General features: G+C 44.0%; 1 protein-coding gene across 5 annotated transcripts in view; it reads left to right on the top strand.

Annotated features, from left to right (window-relative positions):
• Positions 1 to 18117, top strand: part of ROBO1 (roundabout guidance receptor 1) — a 577709-nt gene that overhangs the window by 294746 nt on the left and 264846 nt on the right. For 2 of the 5 annotated variants that reach the window (XM_088667992.1, XM_088667993.1), the window contains exon 1: positions 14065 to 14942. The exons of the other annotated variants lie outside the window; for them this stretch is intronic. In XM_088667992.1, the coding sequence (XP_088524118.1) occupies positions 14888 to 14942 (55 nt within the window). In that variant the 5' untranslated portion in view covers positions 14065 to 14887. Of the gene's footprint in view, positions 1 to 14064; positions 14943 to 18117 lie in introns of those variants that run through there. 5 annotated transcript variants of the gene reach the window in all.

The raw sequence follows: 18117 nt of genomic DNA, 5'->3' as shown, positions 1-18117 counted from the left end.
AGAGGATACATTTGAAAAGGAAATAGCTTCTATTATACCAATGTTGTGGCTACCAGGACTCGCAAAGCAGCCTGTGTTATTGGCACTGCATCGGTTCTCTGGTTAATCCAATTCCTACGTTATCAGAACAGCCTTGAACCAGGGGCGTACCCAGGATCAAAACTAGGGGGGGGCAAGGGGCGGGGCCAAGGCACGGGAGGGGAGGGGCCACAAAGTGGGAATGTGGGCGGGGCTACAGAGCCCAGGTGAAATCAAAATAAACCTGAAGCGACGGCGGCGAAGGGGAGAAAACCAGCGGCCGCCTAGAGGAGAAGAGGGAAGTCTGGGGGTGGGCTGGGGGGGGAGAGAAGGGAACCAGGCTTGGATCGGGGCCTCCGCGGAGGTCTGGAGCAAAGCCCCGGCCTCCGCGAAGCTATCCGAGGCTCCGTTGCTGCAGCGGTCTGGCAGGCGCTGAACGACTCCCGACGTTCGGGAGACCTTTGAGCACAGCCGCGCTGTGCGCATGCGCCCTGCACGGCGGCCGCCGGAGTCCACAGCCGCGCTGTGCGCATGCGCCCCGCTTTGCGCATGCGCAAAGGTCTCCCAAACGTCGGGAGCGTCAGCCCTTGCCCCCTCCCACACAGCGCGGCTGTGTGGACTCCGCACGGCTCGGGCGCAAGAGACTGCTGCGGGCGCCGAACTCGCGCTCCGCTGGGCTGTCCTCCGCCTCTGCCCACCAGCCCCGCCGGCAGCGCCACTCTTGCCCGCAGCTGCCCGACCGGCCCTGCCTCTAGAGTAGGGCAGCGGCCCCTCCCTGCCCCGCGGTGGGTACGCCCTTGCCTTGAACCCCTTTGGTCTAGTTCCGCCTTGTAAGAAAGAGCTATGTGACCAGATAAAGGACATGGCTTGATGCAGGGAGGGGTGGCGCTGTAACGCCTAGGATTTGGGTCTTAGGTTCCAATTCTGCCAAAAAATTACTTGGGGGAAAGTCCCTTTGAACGTACAAGAAATCTTGCTTCCTAATAAATATGCATTTGGTTGGGATGTATACTGTGGCACTTCAAATGTTAACATGGACCTCAGTGCAGCAATAGTTATGAACACAGTGACGCTGGTACGTTGTTCCCTGTGCACAAGGGACATATTTTGTGATATTGCACTGATGCTAAAAGATTTCAGATCCCGTACTCCTTGCATTATACCATATTCCCCAGATAGGGTGAGGGGGGTATGTAGGTCCTTATGCAAGCATAAGAGGATTACAAGGGTTTAGCCTTGATCAGGAGTTGGATCAAACAGGTGTGTCACAAAAATATTGAATTAGGGCAGGATTCCAAATATAATGGGCCTTTCTTTCTGTTATCTAGAAATGGTCATCAGAGCCAGCTTGGTGTTACTGTTGCTAAGCCTCTTTCTTGAATTAAACTGCAACATGTACGCCCCCACTCTCCTTTTCCTTTAATCTATCAGTGCATTAGGTTTAGGAGAGTTGTGTGATTTCCTAAGGGCTACGCCACTTCCCCGGGACCTTGCAGAGAAAGTACCCCATGCCTATGGATAAGCCTCAGCATATGAATGCATCCATTTTCCCTGTGTACATCCACACTAATTTTCTAGGGCATTCCTCATTGCTGCCAGCATGATCAAAAGAAAATAACTTCAAGCTTTTTAAATTAAGGGAGGATATCCCTGCACGTATCCTTGGGGATGGGGATAAGAGCTGTGAGGCCTCTCTCTTGGCAGTTTCAAAGTGATAGGTCTCTCATTTGAAATACATAGAAGATTATTTTCGTTTTGTTTTTGAAGCTCAGTTTGGCTGGGAGCCAAGGGCGTCCTGGAGAGTTGCCTTGTGCCTTGCAGGCTAGTCTGACCTTCGAGTAACAGATGCTAGAAGGTGTCAAGTTCTGTTACTTTCTGCATTAAATTTAAAGCAGCAGTTTCTTATCCTTGCTTTTTTTTTTAAGGAAAGTAAACCTAGAATGAACAGTCCTGGATTCTTTTAAACTGATGTCTAAAACAGGAATTCAGCTTCAGGGTATATTTTACAGTGTGGGGAGCCTAAACTGATCCCGATAGAATTACAAAGTCCAGAATTAAATGACAAAAGAATATGACTATTAACACTCCATTTCTGCTTTAGAATCTATAATTTCATGGTCATTCAGTTGGACCCTGTCATTCAAATATGACCTGTTCTTCCTTCTGGTCCCTTTGACATCATCTCTATTGCTGTCCTTTGTAGTCTTTCAGATGTTAAAAAATGAGCACAGCTATTGTCTGATTAGTTGTTCTATCTGAAAATATTTACAGTACTGTATTCTGTTTCATTTGTACAGACCACCCCACATTGAAGAGTCATGGCAAGTAACAGTAGCAAAAAAATAACAAACAGAGCGTGATTCAATTTAATTACCTTTCCCTACCTGTTCTTGAACCACAAAGGCCAGCCTAGGCAAATATGTTGTCTGAAATATCGTTACATTTCAATCAGAAAGTGATGAACGTGTCTTCAGCCGACCACCCTAAAGTCAACCAGATGTATAGTATGGTGCCTCTAGTCCAGGGGTCAGCAACCTTTTTCAGCTGTGGGCCGGTCCACTGTCCCTCAGACCATGTGGTGGGCTGGACTATATTTTGGAGGGGGGGATGAACAAATTCCTATGCCCCACAAACAACCCAGAGATGCATTTTAAATAAAAACACACGTTCTACTCATGTAAAAACACCAGACAGGACCCACAAATAACCCATAGATGCGTTTTAAATAAAAGGACACATTCTATTCATGTAAAAACATGCTAATTCCAGGCAGGCCCAGACAGAGGGGGGCCATATGGGCCAGTTGGCCCGGGCCTCCGATTCCAAAGGGGGCCTTGGTCAGCATATTCACAATCAGTAAAATGAAGGGGGGGGGAGTAACAAAAGGGTAAAAAGGGGACACATTATCTACCTGGCCCTGGCCTGATTCCAGTACCGTCCGTGGGCAGGATTGAGAAGGCGATTGGGCCGCATCCGGCCCACAGGCCTGAGGTTGCCTACCCCTGCTCTAGTCTCTAGTCCTGATCAAGTGTTTCTCCTTCAGAGCTGAAGAACAATGGTCCAGATGTTTGACAGTTCTTCTAAACTAGAGCCATTTCAGTCACGGTTTAGGCCACGTTTTGGGCCAGAAACTGCTTTGGTCACCCTGTATAATGACCTCTGTCAGGAGATAGACAGAGGAAATGTGTCTCTGTTAATTTTCTGTAATCTCTCAGTAGCTTTTGATACCATCAGTCATGTTATCCTTCTGGAGCAGCTGTCCGACTTTGGAGTGGTTGGCACCACTTTGCAGTGGTTCCCATCCTACTGAAATGGGGTTCCTCAGATTTCAGTTTTATCCCTGATGCTATTTAACATCTACATGAAACCGATGAATGAGGTTATCTAGAGTTTTGTCATCTACAGGTATATGCTGACAGCTCTTCTTCTCCTTTACATCTGCAGGTGGGGCAGTGGATGTGCTAGACCATTGTCTTGCCTCAGTAATGGACTGAATGAGAATCAAAAAACTGAAACTCAATCCAGAAAACACACTGAGGCACTGTGGCACTGTTAGTGGGCGGTTCCCTAGACCAGATGGATGGGAGGTTGCCTTCTCTTGGTGGAGTTACACTCCCTCTGATGGAGCAGGTATGCAGCTTGTGGGTACTTCTGGATCCTCTGCTGTCGCTTGAGGCTCAGGTGGCCTCAGTGGCATGGAGTGCTTTCCATTAGCTGTGGTTGGTGGGCCAGCTGCACCCCTATCTCGACAGGGATAGCCTTACTTCTGTTGTCTATGTTCTGGCAGCCACTAGGTTATATTATTGCAATGTGTTATACAAAAGACTGCCTCTGAAGGCAGTTCAGAAACTTCAGCTGGTGCAGAATTCAGCAGCTAGGTTGCTCATCAGGGCAAGATGGTTTGAGCATATTACACTGATATTGGCTGTCTGTTAGTTTCTAGGCCTAATTCAAAGTGCTGGTTTGATCTATAGATCAAATTCATATCTCCCCATATGAATTGATCCAGACCCTGCAATCATCATCTGAGGCTCTTCTTTGTGTATCTCATCCATGAGAGGCCTGGAGGGTGGCAACATGAGAATGGGCCTTTTCTGCCCTTACTCTGCATTTCTGGAATGCTTTCCCCAAGGAGACTTGCCTGGCACCTTCATTGCATATTGTTACAAAAGTGGTTCTTTATAACCAGGCTTTTGGGCTGATTAACATGCATTTAAATGTGTTTGTGGGAGGGAGGTTCCTGGTTGTTTAAAATATGTATTTTGTGTTTTCATTTAGTATTTTTATGTTGTGAACTGCCCCATGATCTTTGGACAACAACAATCTTAATCCCATTTTCAACTCCCATATCATTTACCCACTAGCCTATAGACTTTCAGAAATTAAGCCCTTTATGATACAATTCTCAAGGCCAGTGGGACAGTTTGCCTGACAAATAGAAATTAGATTAGAGGAGTGATCTTGTGCCCTTTGATATGTTGTATATGGTTTCTTCTTATTTGTTTTCTTTTTTTAACTGTTTCCTTCCCACTGGAAATATTTAGACCAGCTCCCCAGTACCGGGGGGGCATTTTTGGAGTTTGGGGGCAGGTCACAGGCCTGTGGCATGGATCCCAGCTGTTTCAATCCACAACATGCCCCTGAACTGTCCCCAGCACATACCCTTTTTGGCCCTTCAAACACCAGAGCTTGAACTTCAGTTGGGTCAGGGCACCGGAAGTATTATATTGATCTGACACTGGATCTCCTCTCTGACATTGGGTTCAGAGATCTAATATATCTTATGGCCCTGGAACACCCTCCCAGGAGCCATGTGATTGCATCCTTAAAATTTCATTTGCTTCAGTGAAAGAGATTGAAGCTTATGCATCCAAATCAATGTGACTTGCTTGGTTTTGGCTTGGTCTATATGTCATAGTTTTAATGTATATCTTGTGAGAAGAAGTACGTTTGAATTATTTTTATATGGATAATTTTATCCAGTGTGAATTTTGAAAATGCTTAAGGCTCATGCAAGGCATATATAGTAGTTTATTTTCTATTTTGTATCCTGCCTTCATTTGAAGGGTTTAGAAGCCTCCCAACAAACATCTCAGGTACAGTTGGCCAATAAAGGCTTTCATCATAAATTGTACTGTGCAAATAAGCAGATAAGTTTCAGTTGTTTTACTTTCTTCCTTGAATTGGACAGAAAGTTAATTCTTTATTATTCTTCAGCTCGTAAATGGAGGCTTTGTTAAATATGACCAGTAATTTAGTGAAAGAAATAGGATGGATCATTTATGTAATTCCTTTGATGTCCAAATTGCTACTGTTATTTTTAATGCTGGTGAATTATAAAAACAAAAGTTGTGCCTTCCTTATCAAAAAACAACCACAAAGAAAACACAATTAAGGATACAACGTTCGAAAGGGATATACAAACATATAAATAGACATTTAATATCCAATAAAATGAAACCAACACTATAAGCACGTATTTTACTCTAGGTATATATATGGAATATTAAATACCGTATCTATGTGAATTATTAAAACATACAGAAAGCCTTTTCCCCAAAATAAAATGTATAGAAAAGTTATTTTAATGCCATGTTTTTAAAAATGTAACATTCTCCATAGTTGACTGTCACTGGCAGAACTGTACAATGTATCATTTTATTCCATTTCTTTTTAATGAGACAGAAGCTTTTCTTTTTTAAAAAAAAAATTCTGTGCGAATCATTTAAAAATGGATGTCCTTGGAAACATTAAATGCATGATATCTGAACAGTGAATATACTTTCGTTTCTCAGGCACATTTTAGGCACATCATTTTGACAGCCTTTCTTCAGTGCCCATATATTATGTGACATGAATGTAGTTTCAAAACTAGACATTATTGGGGGTGGGGAAATAATGCTTTCTTGAAGGCTTCACGATGCCTAGCATAATTGCATTGGGTGTGTGTGTGTAGCAAGGCTCCATTCCATTTTATTGTGAATGCTGAATGCATGTCATTCAAAGCTCCCCCCTTTTTTGCTTGTCGACTTTGATTTTAATTTTTTAATGAAGAGTATGCACATTCCACCAGGTGACATCCTATCACTCTTTCCGACCTATATAACACATATGGCAGTTGGGACCTTTGGAATGACTCACATGTAAAACATATAGATGAGTTATAGCTTTTTTTTTTTTTGCATTGGAAAGAGTTGCCCTATACCAAATTGTCAGGTTGCACAATGTGCTGAAAAAGCATGCTGAAATTAAATTTTGTCCTGTCAACTCAGCTACCCCAGCTTTCTCTTAGGTAGCCCAGCTCTCTCTTATCCCTAAGATAACCTGGTCCCAAGTTAATTTTGGGTTGTAAAGACTTTCAATGCTGTGCTCAGTGACATATGTGCCAGTGCATCTCCTTCAGCAAAAGTGTTTCTACCGGTAGCATCTTTTTGTTCTGAAATCTCTCCCAGACGAAAGCAGCTAACATGCTATTTCCTTCAGAGAGGTCTTGGCGAGTCCCTAGCGCCTAGTGCAGGAGGGTTAGGACTCTTACCTTCATTCAACTCTCCCTGGTAATACCCTTTCAAATTTACTTTTCCCTCCCCTCCTCCCTTACGTAAAGAGTTTACTTTCCTGACTCACCACTGGGTTATAACCCTGACAGAGTTCCCTGTCAGTTCCTGCTATATCTTCTACACTTAGACAATGTTCCATTTTCTAAATTTCCTTTCCTTTCAAGTATATGCTGCTGCTGCTGCTGTGACACCTCTTTCCTCTCTGACTTCTCTTCCTCTTTATACTATGCAGAGGAAGGAGAGCACATCATACACAGCTGTGAGAGGCTCCACAGAGACAAGTCCCAGCTGTGTCCAGCCTCTGTTAGTGTTACATGTTGTCAAGAGGAAGCTTCTATCAGCAACTTAGGTGCTACATTCTGCACCACTTGCAGCTTCCAGACACAAAGAGTGCATTGCAGCAACCCAGTATTGAGGTTACCAATGCCAGGATCACAGTGGCCAAGCTATCTGAAGGCTCATCCAGACTTCCTTTTGTGCTGAGTTGGACGCCATGTCCAAGGGTACCTGTATCTCAAGTGACATGGATAAAACCAGGAGCACCCCTCAAATTACACACCTGTCTCTTCAGAGGGAATGCAGTTCCTTCCAGAACAGGTAACTGCCCTATCTCCTGAAGAGATGAATCATTCATCCACAGGGAATCCATCTTGCCAGGGTTTAAACTCAGTTTACTGGCCCTTATTCAGTCTCCCACTGTACCTGGATGCAGTTCAGAGCCTGCATGGTCGCTACTGATTCATTCAGATGTTACAGAGAAATACAGTGTGTCATCCCCATGCAGGTATCACAATGCTGCTATGCAAACCTATAGTATAATCACATTTGGAATATTGTGTACAGTTCTGATTGCCTCATCTCAATAATGATATCATTAATGATATCATTATTGTAGAGCAGCGTTTCTGTGTGCTGCTCTGGCTCACCAGAAGCAGCTTAGTCATGCTGGCCACATGACCTGTCTGCGGACAAACGCCGGCTCTCTCAGCCTATAGAGCGAGATGAGCACGCAACCCCAGAGTCATCTGCGACTGGACCTAATGGTCAGGGGTACCTTTAACTTTTTACTAGAGTTAGAAAAGGTTAAGAAAATGTCAACCAAAAACATCAACCGGGGGGGGGGGATTCCCATATGAAGAAGTGCAGCAACATTTGGGACTTTTTAGAGGAAAGGTGAGTAAGGGGTGACATAATAGATTGTTAATAATTGAGCATGGAATGGAGAAAGTTAATAGAGAAAAGCGCTCTATTCTCCCTTTCTTATAACACTAGACACTTGTGGAAAGCCAACGAAGTTGTATGTTGGAAGACTTGGGAAAGCACTTTTTTACGCAGCACTTAGTTTAACCATGGAACTTGCTGCTACAGGATACAGTGATGGCTACTAACTTAAAATATGATTAGACAAACTCATGGAGGTCAAGGCTATCAGCAGCTACTAGCCATAATGGCTATGTTCTATCTCCACTGTCAGAGGCATCATGCCTCTGCATGCAAGTTGCTGGGAATCACAAGTGGGCCAAGTGCTGTTGCATTCACATCCAGCTTGCAGGCTTCGCACAGGAAACTGGCTTGCCACTGCAAGAACAGGATGCTGGACCAGATAGGCTATTGGCCTTATCCAGCAGACTTGCCTTATGTTCTGACACTTCAAAGTCAGGGATTTTTCCTTTGGAGGTCTGTACACTTCTGAATCACAGAGAGAGCTTTGCATTCTGAAAAACCAGAGTTCTGCAGTTGGATCAAATACACAAAGCATATTGGCGTAAAAATACGTGCCTCTCTGGCTCCCTATTCTTGCCATGGAGCTGTCTCATGGGAAAATGCGTCTGTTTTCCACCGTGACATTTTGTCTACTCCTGGCTATACAGTACAATGCCAAATCATAAGCGTGGGAAACCACTGTCTGGACCAGCCCTTAAAGAACTGGTCTTTTGGAGCTGTGAAACAGTACAGTGGAATCTAGTAATTAACTGAAAGGAGTGATGAAAGAATTAGGAGGTCACGATGTGTACTCTGCTGTGTATAACAATTTTAGTAATGTTATAATAACTGCCTCTGGGTGAGTCAGAAAGAAGGTATGTGGGTGGATGAACTGTTCTTAATGGTTTTAGACTTGAAGCATCAACTACATGGGTGGTAAAGCTAACACATTCACAGTTAGATACAGGGTGGATTAAATGGCTGATTTAATTTCATTCTAATTGAATCACTTTTTTTTCAACTTGGATGAAAAAAAGGCATTGGGTCAAACTTCATTCCCATTGAAATCAATAATGCTTAACTTAGTAATGGCTACCTTTTCTCATTGGTTTCAATTATACCTAAGTCTGGATCCAACCCATAGTACCAATGGAATCCTAGGCTGGTCTACCTAGAAGTAGCTCCCTCTTACTTCCAGATAAATGGAGTTAGGATTGCAGCCTTAATATATATCTTTAAATATAACTTGCTTTATAAAGAAATCTGAATTTAATACCCTTATAATCTATTAAAAATGGGGGGGGGGAGTTCTCAGAACACATCAAATACCAGGCTGCTTCTCTTTTAAAAAGAAATAGATCATGAGAAATCTACAGTATTTCCCATGATCTGATTTCTGAGATTAAACATTGTAAATCAATGACACAGTAGGCCATGCATTGTATTTTTTTATTGTGGGCTTCCTGCTTACTTGGGGAATAGCAAAGAATCATAGACACTAGAATCCAGGAGATGTCATCATGTATCTCAACTGGATGGTCCATTAAGGCCTCCTGGGGAAATTTGTATGCTCTCCAACTATAGTACGCCCTGGCAAGCATGACCAATGGTCAGCTCCAAGAACATATAGAGGGCTAGAGTCCCGTCCCCCGTCCCCCCGCATACAAGAAGAAGCTCAACAAAAATCTGTTTTGTACCTCTAAGGCTGCAGTGCTAATTCCACTTACATGGGAATAAGCCCCATTGAATTCAGTGGGGCTTATTTCTGAGTAATGTATAGGATTGTACCTTCTACAATTTAAAGAGCGCATGGGTTGTATCACAAACAAAAAATGGATTATGGTCTTAGGTTGTATAAGGGTTTTATTTAGTTATACTGTAAACCAAGACTGTGGGTGGGGGGGGTGTCATGCTACATGTGATGTTACTTACATTACATGTGAGCAACTGACCTGAATTTTTAATACCATTTCCTGCTGCGGGTGGGACTTCCCCCTATTGCATTCCTACCCCCTAATGAAAATTTCCTAATGAAAATGCCCTCCCACTCCCAGCAAAAACGCTTGCATTTGCATTGGGAAAGAATAATCACTGGTGCTTACTCAAAAAGATACTTTTGCTGCACCCAAGAACATGGCTATGCGTCCTAACCTTTAAAGTGCACACCTTCCTATAATAGCACAAACATCCTTTGACAACCCCTCAGGTTCAAGACCAAATAACTGTGCAACATGGGGAAGCAGCTACTGTTTAAGAAACATGAGGCAAACCTCACCTGGGCATGTGGAATTCATTTTTTTAAAAAAAATTGGATCCCATTCAATAGGTTCAATTTATTAGCTAGTCTGGACAAGAAATCAGAATGTTTTTACACAACAAAATAAAAGCCCTAAACAGGTTACTTCAGGCTGCTCTGGTGAAGGACCTTTGCTAAAAGGAAGGCTCTCTTATATTGGAATTATTTTTAAGAACTGAGAATTAGGCCTTTGTGCATGTGTAGAGTATTTCTCCCCTCACTGCTGATTATCCACAATTTGTGCTTTGGCTAGGGAAAACAGCAGAGCAGGTGCTGCCGTTTTTAGGCAGGTTTTTGTTCTAGTTCCATTCATCATAGAACTCAGGGCTGGCCTAAGGCATGTTGCTGTGCACACACTCCCTTTCCATGTATAAAAGGTGAAAGTACAGGCAGCTGAATCTTATTTCCACACTAGCGACAGAACAGGTTGTACGATGTGCTGAAACAGAGAGCACCTAGCTAACTTAGGGGTAAAGGATAGGCAGTATGGCCCATATACCTGTCCTCTAACACCTCTCTGTCTGTTACCTGAGGCAGCTGCTTACCTCTGTTTATTGGCAGGACTGGGCTTGGATCATGTTTATAGTGATGAGTTGGAAGAAGGAAAATATAAAAAATTCCTTCCAGTAGCACCTTAGAGACCAAAAAAGGATTGTTTTATTTTGTTTCAACTACACCAGACCAACAGGGCTACCTACCTGTAATTGGAAGAAGGGTTAGGCTGAAGGCCTGGGCCCCTTCTAATTCCTGGAATAGTTGAGCTAGCTTCCTGGTATGGTGATGGGCCATTAAAGGGAACAAAGGAAGTGGCTTTGTATGAGAAGGCAAATGGGTGGGGCCCATTTCTCAACTCGCAGGTAGTTAGAAAGACAAGAACAGAGAGTTTGAAGTGATGTAAGTGAAAAGCAAAGCAGCAAGCTGGGAAGCGGGGGAACCTAGAGAGACAGAGCAATGTTTGATTTCTGTTTCAGTGCAATGCTGAATTCAGTGCAGTGCAATTCCCAGCCAGGTGGGAAACAAGGTCCTCTTGGGGTGTTAATGCTGTGAACTCCTCCACCATAGGCTCAGGTTGTATATATATTAAAATAATCAAAGGGAGTGCAGACTGAGCCTCAAGTGTTATGCAATACACCTGCAGTTATTAAAACAATTGTAATTATGTAAAATTTGGGGAAAGTAAACATGTTTTTTAGATGACGGATAAAGGAAATAGGTGAGGCAGTGGCAGTCATCCAGTTTATCATTGGCTTTGTGCCTACAGGTTAAGGCTCCAATGCTGTACACACTTTCTGTGGAGTTAAGTCCCACTGCACACACTGATGTTAATCTTGTTACAGGTACCGGTAGGTAGCCGTGTTGGTCTGATGTAGTCAAAACAAATTTTAAAAAAATCATTCCAGCAGCACCTTAGAGACCAACTACGATAAGTTTGTCATTGGTATGAGCTTTCATGTGCATGCACACTTCTTCAGAAACAGAAGTCACCAGACCCTTATATAGAGTGGGAGGCTGGGGAGAGGTATTACTCAGAAGGGTGGTGGGAATGGGTGATTGACTGATAGGTGTGGTAAACCTGTTGACGACTGTTAACGACTGCAATTGGTTTTACAGGGGAAAAACAAGGGGTGAGGTGGCTCAGTGTTAATCTGGTGAGGTTGCCAAGGTCTGAAATTCTCTAGTTCAAAATGTAAAGCACAATAACTTGTGGGGGCTGCCCTCCCATTCAAGGCAAGCATTTCAACCAAATACTCCCTCCACCTCTTTTTTTCTGGCTCTGTTTGTAATGCCAGCCATAAATTAGTTTCTTCCACACCTCTCTTCTTTTTTTGTGCTTATAAACTTGCATGGCAGCACCTCAGTTTCTATGGTCCCTTGGAAGCTGCATCCTGGGCATCACAGCGTGAACAGAAGTGTAACAAGATCCAAAATGGGCCTGTAATTAGCATAGTTATTTCCAATCCTGTTTTCCAATATTTTAGAGGAGGAATAGCCCTTCATTTTATGACTCAGGAAGGGGTTTCACCCATCACTGCTTACATCTGCTTACTGCTTACAGTAAATATGCAAATGATCACAAACAGTAATATATTAACAGAGCAATATTATGGAGATGTGGGTGGGAAGAGAATTCACCACATCCAAAGTTGGTTGCACGCAGGGTGGAAGATCATGTATTGTACCTTTTAAAATTTATTGTGTTCCTTGTCTTTCATCTTCGCCCCTACCCCATTGACAACAATGGATGGGGATTAATTACAGCAGCTCCAGGTCTGGTGTAGTTTCAAGGTCTGTTCCAGATGTGGGTGTGGATGTGCATTGGGGGAACAAGGGGGCTTAGAGTACTGTGGATCCATAGTCTTCCCCACCACACCCCTGGTGCACCCTGCATTGATCCTGTAGCCCAGGCATCAACAAACTTGGCCCTTCAGATGTTTTGGGACTACAACTCCCATCATCCCTAGCTAACAGGACCAGTGGTCAGGGATGATGGGAATTATAGTCCCAAAACATCTGGAGGGTCGAGTTTGGGGATGCCTGCTCTAGCCCCCAGCCACTCTCCCAAGAAGCATAATATTTCTCCCAAGAAGCATAATATTTCTTCCTAAACTCAACTGCTTTATACTTCTGATGAGGAAAGAAAAAATTGGAGCCATATTATTCTGACCAGCTACTGTGGATTGGATAGCAATGATCACGTGGCAGGCCTGACCCAAGACATTTTGGCACCTGAGCCAAAGCACAAAATGGCAACCATCCCCACACCAGGGAAGAAGGGGTGAGTGAAGATCTACATCAGATAAGAGGAGGTCAAATCAACTTTACCCAAAGGTTGAAGCAGGAATCATAGGCCGTTGCATGTGGGGGATGGGGGTGGGGTTCTGAATCATGCTGGGTGGGGGCAGCTCCTGCTTAGGGGTCAGAGGAGAGCAGTGATACCTGTTTGCTGAGAATATTTGCAGATTGGCTTCTGTCAATTAGTGATGTCCAGGTTGGCAGGAGGAGGATTCTTGGCACTCAGCTTCCTCCGCCCCTCAATAGGGGGGTGAGCCTAATAATAATAATAATAATACCTTTATTATTTATATCCCACCCTGGCTGGGTTGTTCCAGCCATTCTGAGTGGCTTCAAACGCATATAAAACATGACATCAAACATTAAAAACTGCCTGATACAGGGCTGCCTTCAGATGTCTTCTAAAATTGTGAATCTCTTTATCTACTTGACATCTGATGGGAGGGCATTCCACATAGAGGATGCCACTGCTGAGAAGGCCCTCAAAAATATTGAGGAGGTTGAAGACACCTCCACCCCTGGGAGTTGCCCCTTTTGTAACTTGCTTCCTTCCCCCTCTATGTATTTCGCTTGCTCAGTTCACAGTACAGTAATCAATACTCCTCTTCTCCTATGCTCAGTGGAACCTAATTGCAGCTGTGCAGCAGTGAAAGGGTTACAATTGTTTCCCCGGGAGGATTTTTTGAATCCTACGTCGGGAAGTTCCATTTGCAGCACCAGGCAAGTGATGTTTTTAAAAAGGGGTTGTTCCGTGCTCCGTGATATTCCAAGGGGTAGCCTTTTGTTATTCAATAGCGCAGGGCAGTTTCTTACCCTTTGTCATCGCAATAAAGTTACAGTACATGGGAATGTGGGCTGTTGTTGCCACTGTTGTCTTAACTTAAGGGAGGAGATTCTACATCTCCGCATTGTAGCCGTTTTGTATTTTCCTTTCTTTCTGAGCAGTTTGGGGAGGTGCGGCTCCTTTAAGGTATCCTGAGGCGGCACCAGACCTGCAGCGGCAAGGCGAGAAAGACAAGCGCGCGCGCTCTCTCGCCTGCCTCAACGCGACGCCAGAAACTTCAGGGGCTGCTCCGCGAGACGGAGGTTTGCAGCCCCCTCAGCGTGGAGGTACAGCCTTTCACCACCAGGGGCTGCCCAGAAGAGGAGGACGAGGCCGCCCTCAGAAGTTTTTCCACCCCACACACCCGGTCCCTCGCTTTTGTGCCAATCTCCGCTTTTGGAGAGGGAAGGAGCTGGAGGAAAAGGAAAAGGAGGAGGACACCCGGGAGGTACTGGCTGGTTCGAGGAGCGGCTCCGCTCTGGCTGCCGGGAAGCTGCTTCGCCTGGCGATCCCGGCGCTTTGCTTCAAGTGATGGGACCCAGGACTGCTGCTGCTGCTGCTCCTCCTCTTCCCGCTGCTGCTGCTGCTGCTACAATTGCACAGCCACTTCTGTCTGCCGTGCGCTCGCCCAGCGCCACACCAGGCAAGTCCTCGCCAAGAGCAGCCGCCGGCCCGTCTCCGCCACCCGCTGCCTGAGATCCTCGCAAGAAGCGGACGCACTTTCTGCACTTCGCCGAAGGGCCCCTCTCGTGACCTGCGCGGTCCTTGCTCCTTGCCTTCCTTTCTTTCCTTGAGGAGAGCCAAGCCAGCCAGCCAGGCAGCCAGCAAGCGCGGCAGCAGCAGGCGGGCTGCTGCTTTTGTTTCTCGGTTGCTGTCGGATGGTCCCGTGGCGCGGCAAGGCGAGGCAGCCCCCTTTGGAATAACCCGGGGCGAGAGGAAAGCGAGGGCTTTGGGTTGGGCTGGAGCTGCGGAGCCCTGCCTGGTTTTGCTGACAATAGAGACTCTTTGCGAAGAGCCCGGACGAGGCTCCCCGTTCAACTTCTGGAGGATTTGGGACGACGCCGCTTACATTAAGCTGCTTGTGGATTTACAAACTGGGAAGCCTTGGAGGGTTTTTTGGCGAAAGTCCTCCCCTCCCCCTCTTCCTCCAGCCCTCCCTTTTGGCATGAGATTATCGACAGGCTCCACCTGGAGACAATGATCGCGGAGTTTGTACACTTCTATCTCTTTGGATTATTATGTCTCTGTTCAGGTAATCGCTGCTCCTCGAATGATTTTTATTTATTGATCTCGTATTGTAGAGCCGGCAGATCCCAGTTGGGGCAGGATTCAAGAAGTGTAAAACTCTAGCCATTGCTGCTGATTTAACCAGGAAATAATTAAACATGTGCTTAAGTCTTTCACTGAAAACAATGGGCCATTCACAAAAGTCATCCACTTTAGTCGCTCACTGCAGGGCAACTGAGGCTAGGATCCAGCTAAAGATGCTCAACAATTTTATCCAATCTTGGTTCCCTGAGCTTGCTCTTGTTTCTCTCCTCAGTTTTTTCCTGCCTGTTCAAGTGATTTTTAGTATGTTGGTGGAACGGACTTTCGTCTAGCCTTGAGGTTATGGAGGGCATGTGCACAGTGCATGCATCAGTTTGCACCCATAGTTTTGAAAAATTAAAGCAGGGTTATTGGCAGCAAAGGACCGGTCCTCTGATGCTTCCAAACTCGTCAGTCCGCTTCTAGAAACTAGATGGAGCAAGTCAGCTGAGAGCTTAATGCTCCAGGGCCTAACTACAATATATGTACTTGACACTGCACATCCCAAGGATCGAAGCCTTACAGGCCTATCAAATGCATGTTTATTCAGAAGCAAGCTCCTACTGTGTCCACTGAGGCTTAGTCTCTAGTCACTTGTGTATTATAGATCAGCTTGCACATGAGTAGAGTAGGCGAAGGTAGATTATGGAGCAAGCTGCTCTCTCTCTCCCCGCCCCCCATGTCCTCACTGCTAGGACCAGCCACTTTAGTTGGCAACAAGGGGGCTATTAGTCCTTGTTTGATGTAAGCAGAGGACTGTAATTAAAATAGATCATAAAGAAACAGCAGGAAACAACTTCTTCCTACAGTTTTAGGTGAGGAGGGGGGAAAGAGGTTACAGGTATTGGCAAGTAGGAAGCTAGAGGCATGGTTTATTCAGTATATGTTGATTGATGTAGTGATATGAAGCATCACTTTTTAAACCTTTGTTGAGTGCATATGGTTCCAGTGTTCAATATTCATATGGTAATAACTATAGTTCATCACTAGTCATTGGTGTTTACCTCCTAGAGTAAGTGGATAGTTCACTACTACATAGATTTGCTTGCAGTGACCTTTCTTTGAAATGGAAATTCCAACTAAGGGATGTTTAGGCTCAAGATAGATTTATTATCTCTGGAGTTACTTAAGTTTCACTCTTTCATGAATTTCACCCCTTATACACACTTCCAAGTTCATTATGCATGTTTAGTTGGAAGTAAGTATGAAGTTCGGCAGATATGTGCTTGTGGAATTAGATTGATAAATTATTGGTTTAAAACAATTTTTAATCCCACCCAGAAGGGTTGTCTCTCCCTTTCCTTAACTTCTGCTAGCAAGTCAAAGCTTGTGCTCACACCCACCCTCAGCTGGCAACTTTTAAACAACATAGAAAGCAGATTTTTAGAATTTGAGTATGATTATTTTGAAAGGATACAAACTAGGATGTGACTACTAGCTCACAGTTTCCCGCAAAATAACTGTAAATTTTCTGGCAAAGTCTGGAAGCCTGGCACATATGTTAAATCATTCACTCCGACCGCAAAAAATTGTTACAATCCCATGAAACCTATTCCCTTGATCTGAGGTGACATGAGAACAGTCTGGAGAGGAAAATGAGCTACTTCCCATGTGCTGAATGGGATATAACCCATGAGACCGGGGTTACTTTGCAGTAGGGCAGCTGGCTGCTGCTCTGTGGGAGTAGGACAGGTGACTAGGTTAAACCTGAAACCCTGTATCTGTTTTTTCTTAAATTCTTGAGTAATGTCACCAGCTCACTCAGTTTCCATTATTTCATGGAGTGTACTTTAAGCACAGAGTTGGATGCAAATCACAGTCAGTGGGAGGAACCTGTCTCACTTGTCTCTTTTACTAACCCTCTTGCCCCCCCATTTATAGCAAAAGGGTTCCCTTTTATTTTTTATTCACTTTCCTATGCTAAAAGTTCTTTCTCATGTGTAAAGTGATGTGTCAAGTGGATAAACAGAGGAAGGCGAGATAATTGAGAAGATAGTGGGATTAGTGGTCATTAGTCACTGTTTGAACTGGTTTAATTAGCTATGGGAAGTTTTATCCTGGTTGCAGTGTCATGCCAGTGCGGTGCAAGTTAGTTGCAGATTTCATATCTTAAAACTCTCCAGCTCTTAATGTTCCTTCACAGTAAATTTATGAGTCATGAAGGTCCCATGGAAGTATTTGCTATGTTTGGTTCTTTCTTCTTGAGTTACTTTAAAATGCACAAATACTCTATTGTTTTAGTTCAAGGTGAGGACAGTGTGCTTGTCTAACTTAAAAGTTTGCAGTTGTCCAGTTTTCTTCATCTGCAGCACATGAGAACTGCTCTTACTGAGGAATAGTCTGGGATTTTTGTTGTCTGATTTTCCATATTTCACTTCCAGCTTCTATTTATTCTGATTGCAACATGACCATCAACGTGAAAAACCATTGGGCCAAATGTGATGCATTTTTATTACTTCAAGAAGTATTTGATGTTAATTCTGGTGGAGAGGAGGTTTTATTTTATATTTTCATTTTTGCCATTAACTTTTTTATTTAGTTTTCAAGAAGTACGGATTGCATGGTTACAGGCATGGCTGCAAGGCATTTGACTTACTATAAAAGCTAACAGAAGTTGAGTATCCTGACTATGACACTTCTTTTATAACTACTCTACAAGAATTTTAATGGGTCATATTGTGTACTGTACTCCCCCTGCCCCTATGTTCAACTAGTGTTGTTTTATAATGTTGACTAGGACCGTTGGAGTAATTTCAAATTCTAGAAATTTTGCAATCAGTTATTGCAAAAGCTAACTGATTGAAACATTATGCCAGAAGATACACATGGAAACAAAGAAAAGTTAACAACAACATTTGTTTTTGCCTGCAAATTGTTTTGAGTGTACTGTATTTCATTCAGCAATGGTCTGTAAATTAAAAGACCATGGCTTGCTTCTGTCCTGCTAATTAAAATATGTGTAGCTGACATAATTATGCCTAATTATTAATGTTAATTCTTTCTTGTTTTAAAACAAGCCCAGTCTAGTGTCTATTCAACTTCTGATCCAGAAAAAAAACTCTTCAGTCAAATTTGCTAGAACTTTAGCTGAAAAGAGCTAAGTCTATTCATGGTGTTTT

This window comes from Zootoca vivipara, chromosome 4 (genome assembly GCF_965207765.1).
Source record: "Zootoca vivipara chromosome 4, rZooViv2.hap1.1, whole genome shotgun sequence".
Classification (NCBI taxonomy): domain Eukaryota; kingdom Metazoa; phylum Chordata; class Lepidosauria; order Squamata; family Lacertidae; genus Zootoca; species Zootoca vivipara.
The sequence above is the reverse complement of the archived record's forward strand: the minus strand, read 5'-3'. Positions and strand labels throughout refer to the sequence as shown.